General features: G+C 39.8%; 1 protein-coding gene across 1 annotated transcript; it reads right to left on the reverse strand.

Annotated features, from left to right (window-relative positions):
- Window positions 1-226: 226 nt before the first annotated feature.
- On the reverse strand, window positions 227-10,801 carry LOC114567228 (complement C1q-like protein 4). Its single transcript, XM_028596219.1, has 4 exons — window positions 10,516-10,801; window positions 4,633-4,746; window positions 2,148-2,291; window positions 227-723 (listed from the first exon to the last, which is right to left on the reverse strand). Exons 1-4 carry the CDS (start codon window positions 10,631-10,633, stop codon window positions 455-457), a joined length of 645 nt encoding a protein of 214 aa, XP_028452020.1. The 5' UTR covers window positions 10,634-10,801; the 3' UTR covers window positions 227-454.
- Between the last annotated feature and the right edge of the window lie 235 nt (window positions 10,802-11,036).

Raw genomic sequence — 11,036 nt, forward strand, 5'->3', positions numbered from 1 at the left:
CCACAACTACTGATTTAAGTTGATAAATCTCCTGTTGTGTCTTCATGTTAGAAAGTGAGACTGAACCGTCCAATGTCCAGAGAGTCTCATGTGGACATCATACAGAGTTGATATGTTACAACAGCTTAACATTCTCTGTTTCTTTATGCTGCTATGATATTGCGTTTGATTATCTACAGTCAATAACTTAAAGTTGAAACAAACACATTAAAGAAATGCTCACAGATGTAATTGCAATGATATATTTTTATTTGATTAAAATTACCGAAACAAGAGAGAATAAGAAATATTAACCAGTTTATATTTGAAGAAGAAAAAAAAAATACTTGTCTACAATTATTACTTAATATTATTTGGATGCAGATGAAAATCAGATCAAATATATGAAGGGTTATGAAGACTTGTTTAAGACAACAAAAACCTGCGTGGCTATCACAGAGCTGCTGTTTCTGTCTTACATGGGGAACAGCAGAAACCCACTGAAGGTGGTGTGGTGATTGTCGTTGTCACGCGCCACAGTGTTAGCCACCAGACGCACAAACACAACATCTCCCACCTCCAGCAACAGTGTGACACCATTAGAAGCGCTCCCATGTTTCTCCCATGCCATGAAAACATTCTCTGAGTTCTTGACCAACACAGCACTTGCAGCATGGCCACCGTAGTCCTCAGTGACCCACCACTCAAAGTGGTACGCTCCTCTCACCGGGGCAGTGAACACACCTGTTGGATGTTTATTTTTGTCATTTTACAAATAGAAATTCAAGAAACTGTTTGAACAGCAACATATCAGTGAAATGTATTAGGGATGCACAATATATCATTAAACTATCAACTATAAGTTCTGTTTTTGCCGCTGACAGACTCAGATTATTATTCAAAGTGTCTGACAACATTATGAAATGATCCCTACAGAGATAGACCTTTTAGTTAAAGAGTAACATCCTTTTAGTTTAACATGAAACAATACCGAAATCACCATCATCTTCATCACGTTCTACCCCTACTAACTATCAAAAGCCGTTTTGGTTCATCTTTTCACTGCTCTAACAATCACCCCTCTGGTTTGGTTGAAATAAACCCTTAATTCACCCATTTACATGTGGAGATATGCTGGCTCTATACACGCTAAAAGTCCTGATTATTTACATGGAGTCTGGTGGAGATATGCTGGCTCTATACACGCTAAAAGTCCTGATTATTTACATGGAGTCTGGTGGAGATATGCTGGCTCTATATACGCTAAAAGTCCTGATTATTTACATGGAGTCTGGTGGAGATATGCTGGCTCTATACACGCTAAAAGTCCTGATTATTTACATGGAGTCTGGTGGAGATATGCTGGCTCTATACACGCTAAAAGTCCTGATTATTTACATGGAGTCTGGTGGAGATATGCTGGCTCTAGACACGCTAAATGTCCTGATTATTTACATGGAGTCTGGTGGAGATATGCTGGCTCTATACACGCTAAAAAGTCCTGATTATTTACATGGAGTCTGGTGGAGATATGCTGGCTCTATACACGCTAAAAGTCCTGATTATTTACATGGAGTCTGGTGGAGATATGCTGGCTCTATACACGCTAAAAGTCCTGATTATTTACATGGAGTCTGGTGGAGATATGCTGACTCTATACACACTAAAAGTCCTGATTATTTACATGGAGTCTGGTGGAAATATGCTGGCTCTATACACGCTAAAAGTCCTGATTATTTACATGGAGTCTGGTGGAGATATGCTGGCTCTATACACACTAAAAGTCCTGATTATTTACATGGAGTCTGGTGGAAATATGCTGGCTCTATACACGCTAAAAGTCCTGATTATTTACATGGAGTCTGGTGGAGATATGCTGGCTCTATACACGCTAAAAGTCCTGATTATTCACATGGAGCTTGGTGGGTTTGGTGATGGTGATTTCGAGATCCTTTCTATTATGTTGTCAGACACTTCCAAATGTTTTGCAACAACAAAAGAATTCACAGTGTTTACATGTGTTTAAGAACATACAAAATATAATTATCATAGAAACTTGTTTTATGAAGATCATATTGTCTGAATATAATATAGCTAAATATTGGTATTATGCCAAAATGTTCATATCGGTGCATCACTAAAATGTATTGTTAGAATATCAGAGCTACCTGAGTTTGGGTTGTAGGCATTTCCGATGTTGGTGGGGACATGTTTGTAGATCAGAAGAGTATTCGTGGGAAAGGGTCCGGTAGTGCATTCTTGGCCTGATTTACTTCCAGCCACCAGAGAGGCTGAGAATGCAACCTGTCGGGCTGAGAGACAGAGATAGAGACAGAGACAGAGAGAGAGAGGGAGAGAGAGAGACAGAGAGAGAGAGAGAGAGAACAATGCAATTTTAAAAATCATCAAACATTAAATTGAACATTTTGAGTCCTATTTCCTCCAAAGAATGGCAAAAGAAAAAACTATTATCTGTAATTGAAGCTTGACAATTAAAAGCATGGGGTTACAAACACAGCTAGTAGATTTCGTAGATAACTACTAGATAAGTACTGGGGATTTTTATTGATGACAAGCTGAATTTAATTATAAGACTGAGATGTTATGTAAAAAAGGCCAGCAACATTTGTTCTTCCTCCAGAAGTTATCTCAGTTCCAGAGTATGCCAACTGACTGATTTGTTCAACAGACAAGTAGGGAGGAAGGCTGAAGCCATTCTGTCTGACAGCGATCTCCCTCTTTACTCAGATTTTGCCTTCTGGCTCCAGGTTCAGATTCCCTGTGATGAAGAGTAACAGGTACAAGCCCTCCTTCATCCCCACAGCCATTACTCTTGTAAACTCATTGGGGGAGGAAGTAGTAACCCCTCAATTCACTTGGCAAAGTGTGTAGATTAGTTAGCGATGTGGTTCATGTGGACAGTGATGTTGGTGATTATGGTGATGATGATGATGAGTAGGATAATGATGATGTCTATGCTATTACATTATCTAACAACCCTTCTTACAGCGGGAGTCCATCTTCTAGTAATTAGGGGTCCAAGCCCGAGGGGGCAAGGGAACCGCGTGTTGCAGCCTAAACCGTACATGGTGGGGGGTTGCCATTTTCAGGACTGGTCCAAAACCCCGCAAGGACCTCAGGCGCAAACATTGACCCATTTCCACCACTAGGTGGCGCTATAGCAGAAAAAATGCGTTTGGCCTTATATCTCCCACACCGTAAACCCGACATTCAAAAACAATACATCTACGCGTTCACTGGATCCATCTGAATCACGTGATATAGGCCACACCCATTTCCGCCAGACTTTTATGCGTGAAAAATCGTGATTTATCAAAAACCTACTTTTTCAAACTCTTCCTAGACCGTGCGACCGATCTGCACGAAACTTGGAAGCTAGCATCCTCAGACTGACCTGACTAAAAGTTATAAAAGGAATTTTTGTACGATAAAAATTGTGCATATAACGCACAAACTAATTTGTGTAGCTAACTATGAAAACACCAACTTTGCCATATCTTGGCCAAAATAAATGCTATCAACCCCAAACTTTAGATTATTCTTTGCCATGACCCTCTGGACGTACCCCATGCGTTTTACGAAAATTAGTCACTAGGGGGCGCTACAACTACAAAACGTTTATATCTCATGAACGGCTCATCCGATTTATACGAAATTTGATGCGTACCATCTGGGGCCAATCCTGAGGCGAACCCTAGAGTGGGGTACTGAGGGGTCAAAGTGGGCGTGGCCTATGGGACCCAAGGTGACCCAAGTCTAGATATACCACTTACACTAATGTGAACAACTTTAAATTTACAGGGTAGATGGACAATGGGCCATGGACCACACCTACCAAAGATTACACATGTGGACCACTAGGTGGCGCTGTAATGTTTTTTTGTCTTTAACTCCCACACTACACATCGCACATTAGAAATTTTTACATCCACGTGTTCCTTTAAGGTAAACCCTTGTGTGAGGTATCATTGAACTCAGCAGAGACTTCCTTTTTTATTGGTGATGGTTTGACCTGCCCCCTATGCTTTGGCCACGCCCCCTTTCACAGCTAATGAACTGCATGACGTAGAATCTTGTGTGAGGTATCGTTGTTCTCGGCAGGAAGTTCCCTTTTCATTGTGACGATTCGTGGCGTCTGAGTGCCACGCAAATGTGCAGTCGCAAGGAGCCGCGTCCGCCGGTAACCCCGACACGCGCAGAGGCGCGAGGGCCCGTCCATTGCTGCTCGCAGCTTTAGTTGTAATTGTGTTTATTAGATTATTTGTAAAACCTGTTGTTGGCAATATGTGGGGGAAACCAAAAACACTATATTGTTGGTGAGGTTTACACAACATCAACACAATATACTTAGGAGAAAAAATAAGTATGGATCAAAGAAAAAGAGCTCAACAGATCTGGATTTCCCAGTTAGATACTTAATTTACCAAGGGGCCTTAATAGGAGATGAGGTGCTTGACAGTGTGGAACAATGATGGACCGTGTGAGTTAAAATCTTCTAACTCCTAGAAGCAGCCGGGAAAAATAAAAACTAGACGGAAATGAATTATGATTGCAATCTCTGCAGTTTTCAGTTATCTATAATAAATAATAAGTTGAACTTCATGCTACACAGTTGAACAGAGAGAACAATACCTTGCAGTTGTTGCTTCAGCTTGTCCACTTCAGTCTTCTGCTTGTCCACTTCAGACTTCTGCTTGTCCACTTCAGCCTTCAGCTTGTCCACTTCAGCTTTCAGCTGTGCTTGACCTGCAAAATCAGAGACATTTTCTTTGTCAGCTTCATTTTACTACACCTTCAGTTTCTTTGGACATTGCGTTATAGCTGTATGAATCAGTTGTCAACTATTAAATAAATCTCAAACTATTTTGATAATTGATGAATCGGTTTGAGTCATTTTTTATGTAAAAACAGTGAAACTTGTGTGATGTCAGCTTGTTAAATATGAATATTTTCTAATTTCTTCTCTCCTCTGTGACAGGAAACTGAAGATATTTGATTTGTGGACATAACAAGACATTTGCGGACGTCATCTTGGACTTTTTGGGAAACACTGATCAACATTTTAGAGACCAAACAACTCATCCATTTATCCAGAACAAATTCCACACAACAAACTGGGATATCTTTTTCAAGAATGCAGACATTGACAGTGCCACTGAATCAATCACTGCCTACATATCTTTCTGTATTTGTGACGAAGGACGGCCTCTTCAGGCAGGTAAAACTGTCTGCTTGAGAATCAGCCAATCAGGAGCGGCGCTGCACTCTGCTGTTCACTGAAGAAGACTGCTTAAGTTTCAGTTTTGGGAAAGTTTGGAAGAGAGAGCTGGCTTCGAAAGACTGAGCAGTTATATATAGATGAAAGAAGATAGTGTTGCTGTACTTATTTCCGGAGCTGTATAGTAACGAAGTAGAACTACTTCACTACAATACTTAAGTACTAAAAAGCTGTATCTGTACTCTACTGGAGTATTATTTTTTTCTCCTACTTCCACTTTTACTTGAGTACATATTTTCAATGAGTTTAATACTTTTACTCCGATAGATTTTTTATGTGCTGCATCGTTACTCGTTACTGTTGTGAATTCCTCATGCTACTAGGTTACAGGGTTACAGTGTGTGTAGTTACGCTACGTTAGTTACGTACACTAATTAAATCCCCGAGATTGCGTCGTGTTTCTTTTCATTACGGTTGCCTGTTCAGAAGTCAGAGACGATGTAAGTTTGTACTCTTTCTATTTAGCTATTGTTGCAGCAGAGTAATCTATTCCTGAATTGTTTGAGTCTGCAGTGAGTCCTGAATGTTAAATCTTTGACCCTGTGATGTGAAGCTGATCTAGTTCATCTGGATGGTTGACCCTGTGATGTGAAGCTGATCTAGTTTATCTGGATGGTTGACCCTGTGATGTGAAGCTGATCTAGTTTATCTGGATGTTTGACCCTGTGATGTGAAGCTGATCTAGTTTATCTGGATGTTTGACTCTGTGATGTGAAGCTGATCTAGTTTATCTGGATGTCTGACCCTGTGATGTGAAGCTGATCTAGTTTATCTGGATGTTTGACCCTGTGATGTGAAGCTGATCTAGTTTATCTGGATGTTTGACCCTGTGATGTGAAGCTGATCTAGTTTATCTGGATGTTTGACTCTGTGATGTGAAGCTGATCTAGTTTATCTGGATGTCTGACCCTGTGATGTGAAGCTGATCTAGTTTATCTGGATGTTTGACCCTGTGATGTGAAGCTGATCTAGTTTATCTGGATGTTTGACCCTGTGATGTGAAGCTGATTTAGTTTATCTGGATGTTTGACCCTGGGATGTGAAGCTGATCTAGTTTATCTGGATGTTGCTAGCTTGCTAACTTTCCTGTAGCTACATCACACATGTTACTAGCTAGTGTGTGATACGTTTTTTGGGGCTTTAATCGTTACTGTGCTGGAGAAGATGGTCATTTTACTTGCACAGTGTGATAATTGTACATTTTGTTTCAGTATTTGTTAATATTTATTATTTTTTATTATAATTAATATTTGTTAATTCCTTTGGCTACACCCTTGGCTAAACATTTGACATAATATAAACAATGATGATCAAACTTTTGACTGCTTTCTTGAATAACTAAATAACACAATACTTGTACTTTTACTTTCAGTACTTGCCTAGTACATTTTAAAATAAAGCACTTGCAATACTTAAGTACAAACAATGTTGAATACTTCAGTACTTCTACTTAAGTGTTGTGCTTAAAGAGCACTTCTACTTCTACTCAAGTCACTTTTTTGATAGAGCACTTGTACTTTTACTCAAGTATGGGTCTCTAGTACTTTATACACCTCTGCATATTTCTAAGTTCCTAGATTTGTGTGCGTGCAACTACCAGTAAGTAATACTGATGTTTGTTATTCGTTTTTATCTCATAATAATGTCACACGTGTTTATTGCGCTGCAATAATGTCGTGGCACGTTGCCGCTCGTTATTGTATAATGGCGGAGCCTCGCACTGCATGTGTGTTTGATTAGAACGCTGCAGAGGTGTTGCTTTGCAAGCCTTACGTGTCTCAATAGGAAACCATTGTATGTTCTTGCACAACGTGTAACGTTGTTTATGTTAAGGAAGAATTATGCAATTCATAATTATTATATGTTCAGCTTAATTTAGCATGTGGTGTATCGTTGCAATTTATGTGGAGCAAATTAATCTTTGAAGAGATATAGTGTGCTAAAGTATGTCAATGTTTTGTATTTGCTTAGTAATAAGCATTTATTATGACACTGCACTTCTTGATTGTGTTTGTTTTATTATATACCTGCTAGACATGAAATCATTATTTGACATTTATATAGTCTACATTTTACTGATTTATGCCTGTATATCTGTTTCAGAACCACACACACATGAACATGTATTCCAATAAAACACCTAAAAGGAACATCTTGTCTGCATTCTGATCGATGCCCCCTGGTGGCCACTAGCTTTTAAAGACCAACCAATATATATATATATATATATATATATATATATATACACAGTCCTTTCCAATCAACAAAACAGTATTGACTCTGTTATACCCCAAAAAAACTACATCCTTTTTATTTTATATATATGTATATTTTTATATTTAAAAATACCTTAATCTGCAAATGAGAGCAGCTCGGCAACAGTACAAGGAGCGGGCGGAACAAGATCTGTCAGAATCCAACACAAAGTCACTTTGGGACTCTATCAGACAAATGACCAACATGGACACTAAAAGGAAGCCCCTGTTTGCCCACAATGAAACTTTAAAGGCAAACAAACTTTCAATAAAAAGCAATAATTTCTATATGCGTTTTAATATTGACAATGTCAGGGAATGTGCTGTAGTGTTAGAGAATGTAATTTGTAATGTGAACTTGGACAGAATCATAATTGAACCACACACTGTTACTAACGTGTTTGAAATTATACAAACAACCAAAGCAACAGGCCCTGATAACCTGTCTGCTTTTCTTTTAAAAATGTTTGCAGAAGAACTGTCACCAGCCTGGCATAAACAATTCCAGCTCTCCATAGACACATACACAGTACCAAAACTCTGGAAAAAAAGGCATGTCCCTAGGAGAACAATGATTATCGGATGGTGGCTATTACCTCTGTTTTTAAATCAATGGAGAGGCTTATGATAGAGAAACGCCACACAGATGTGGAACAAATGTTAGATAAATACCAATTTGCTTACACAAAAAATCGTAGTACAAGTGTTTCCGTATCAACAATAATGCACCTCACTCTGAAGCACCTTGAAAGTCCTGTTGCATATGCCATACTGCTTTTTGTTGATTTTAGTTCTGCCTTTAACTCAATCTAGCCAGATATCATGCTTAGGAAATTAGTTCAGTTAAATGTAAATCCCTTTTTAATCAGGTGGTATCACTCCTTTTTGTCAAACAGGCCACAGCAGGTGAAGTTTAACTCCGCCCTGTCTGATCCAGCAGTTTGCAGCACTGGCGCCCCCCAAGGGTGTGTCAGTTCACCTCTTTTGTTTACATTCTACACCAATGACTGCATCAGCTCTGAGCCAAACCAACATATAGTAAAATGTTCAGATGACACTGTCCTTCTCAGTTTGCTTACTAAAGAAAGCAATATAATTGTCCACCAAGTTGCTGTGGACAAGTTTGGTGTGGCCTTGAGCAACTGCCACTTTGCTTGTTTGAAAGCCATGATGTCTCTCTCTCATGGGTGGGCCAAATTCTCTGGGCAGGCAAAGCAGAGAAAGGGGTGGTCATAAGGAGCAAGATTACAGATCGGCCCATCTGAGCTTTCATTTTCTCAAAGGCAGAGCAGGATACCCAGGGCTCGGTTTACATCTATCACCATTTCTAGCCACTGGGGGACCATAGGCAGGCTGGGGGAACGCATATTAATGTTAAAAAACCTCATAAAGTGAACTTTTCATGCCATGGGACCTTTAACACAAGCAAAACTGTGAAAATGCTGGTAGACACCAGATCGGCTGGGGATCCGAGCCCTGTGGCCATCCATGGTCATGACATCAAGCAGGTGTCCTCCGTTAAATATCTAGGAGTTTATATTGATTATGACCTGAGTTGGCGCACACATGTAATAAATTTCTGTGCCAGAACTCATCAGCGTCTCCACTTCTTGCGCAGTCTTAAAGTGTTTGGGGTCTGTAAAAATATCATGTTAATCTTGTATAGAGCAACAATAGAGTCAATTCTTCGGTATGGTATTACCAGCTGGTTTGGCAATTTGACAGTCAAATCCAAAACTCAGATTTTCAAACTGGTTAAGACGGCAGGCAAAATTATGGGAACACCTGCACGTCTCAACCCGCAGGAGCTTTTTAATCAAGCAACGATCAGGCAGGCTAAGACCATTCTTTCAGTTTGAGCTGTTGAACTCAGAAAAGAGGTACAGGGTTCCTCTGTTCAAATATAATAGGTATAAGCACTCATTTGTTCCTCTGTCAGTCAAGCTCATTAATGAGCAGCGATGAACGTATGACTATGAATTCATTAATGTTTATCGAATGAATGACACTCGCCTCCCTAAAATGTTATTATATGGCGAGCTGGCAAATGCCACCTGCAAATATGGTCGCCCCCGTCTGCACTTTAAAGACATCATCAAGAGGGATCTTAAGGTCTTCTTCATCAACCTGGATAACTGGGAGGCACTTGCAAGTGACAGATCCAACTGGCGCGCAGCAATTAACAACAGCCGCAGGGACTCTCAGGAGGCCTACAAGTCTTTCCTGGAAGAAAGACGCTCAAAACAGGAAGCAGTTCGTCACACAAGTAGTAATGTATCTGTGACTGAATGTATGTATGGATATGAATAGAGGAATGAAATGCATATTTATAACTCAATGTATGGATATTCATGAATGGATAAATGACTATTGATTGATTATTTTATGACTGAATGCATGGAGTTAGTGATGGTCAAATGAAGCTTGGTGAACCAGTGTCTTTACTTTCTGAGCTCACTAGATGGCGCTCTCTGTTCAACAAAGGGTTTGAAAACCCATTGAATTGCCATTTATTTAACCTTTTTCTTTGAACAGAGAGCGCCATCTAGTGAGCTCAGAAAGTAAAGACACTAGTTCTCAAAGCTTCATTTGAACATCACTACATGGAGGCATATGGAAGTTGGAATGAGTGTTTGTAAGGTGTGTATGGGAGAACAGAAGACTGTTGAAAGAATGGCTTTTTACACAAGTATATAAAATGGTAATTTGCAATTTGCATAGCTCTTTGAGTAGCAGTAATGTTTACTGTATATTTGTCTTTTAATTGTTTTAACCCTGTGCTTGTTGTGTGTCTCTGGTGTAACTCTGGCAGCAATTTCTCTCAGTGTCCAAAACCATTTTCTCCTTGGGGAAAATAATAAAGATACTTTGACTTTTGACTTGGACTTAATCCACAATAAAAAAAAAATACAAATACATATTTCTCTCCTTTTGGATATTTCTGAACTGCTATGACACGATGCAAACAGATCATTACTGTACCTGTGGCCTCTCTTTGCAACACTGCCATGTCCTCCTTCAGTTGACACAACGAAGCGGCCATCTCTCTCAGCGCAACATAGATGTCTGGAGCCTTCAGTTGACACAACGAGGCGGCCATCTCTCTCAGCGCAGATGTCTTGAGGAAACGTCTGCTGTCAAGCAACACTTTCACTTGGGGAGATGGAGCTGAGCAGCAACAACAGCATAAAACTCACAGAGATCTGAATTCTTGCACTGGCAGCTTACTGTTGAACTGTGCCGTCTGTAAAGCTGTGTGAGCTTTATATAGAAGCCTACAGCAAAAAGGAGGTCACAGATGAGATTTCCTCATTCCACAAAACACAAATCTATCATATTTCACATGATGTGTCAACGTCAGTTTGAGGAACAAGGGTGTAACCACTTCTCCCCCGCATCACAGAAGATTTCCAGAGAACACATGTGGTGGAAGTTTTCCTATGAAGCAGCAGCGTTAGTGATATTCATGATAAAATCAAAACGAATAACGACTGTTTGAGAAT

This window comes from Perca flavescens, chromosome 13, assembly GCF_004354835.1.
Source record: "Perca flavescens isolate YP-PL-M2 chromosome 13, PFLA_1.0, whole genome shotgun sequence".
Taxonomy (NCBI): Eukaryota; Metazoa; Chordata; class Actinopteri; order Perciformes; family Percidae; genus Perca; species Perca flavescens.

What these genes read in the sequence shown, in the direction of transcription:
- LOC114567228 (XM_028596219.1), bottom strand. Translation starts at nt 10,633, where the DNA reads ATGGCCGCCTCGTTGTGTCAACTGAAGGCTCCAGACATCTATGTTGCG. An exon ending in GTTGCAAAGAGAGGCCACAG is followed by an intron (nt 4,747 to 10,515) that starts GTACAGTAATGA and finishes CTGATTTTGCAG; the next exon opens with GTCAAGCACAGCTGAAAGCT. An exon ending in TGCCTACAACCCAAACTCAG is followed by an intron (nt 724 to 2,147) that starts GTAGCTCTGATA and finishes AACATCCAACAG; the next exon opens with GTGTGTTCACTGCCCCGGTG.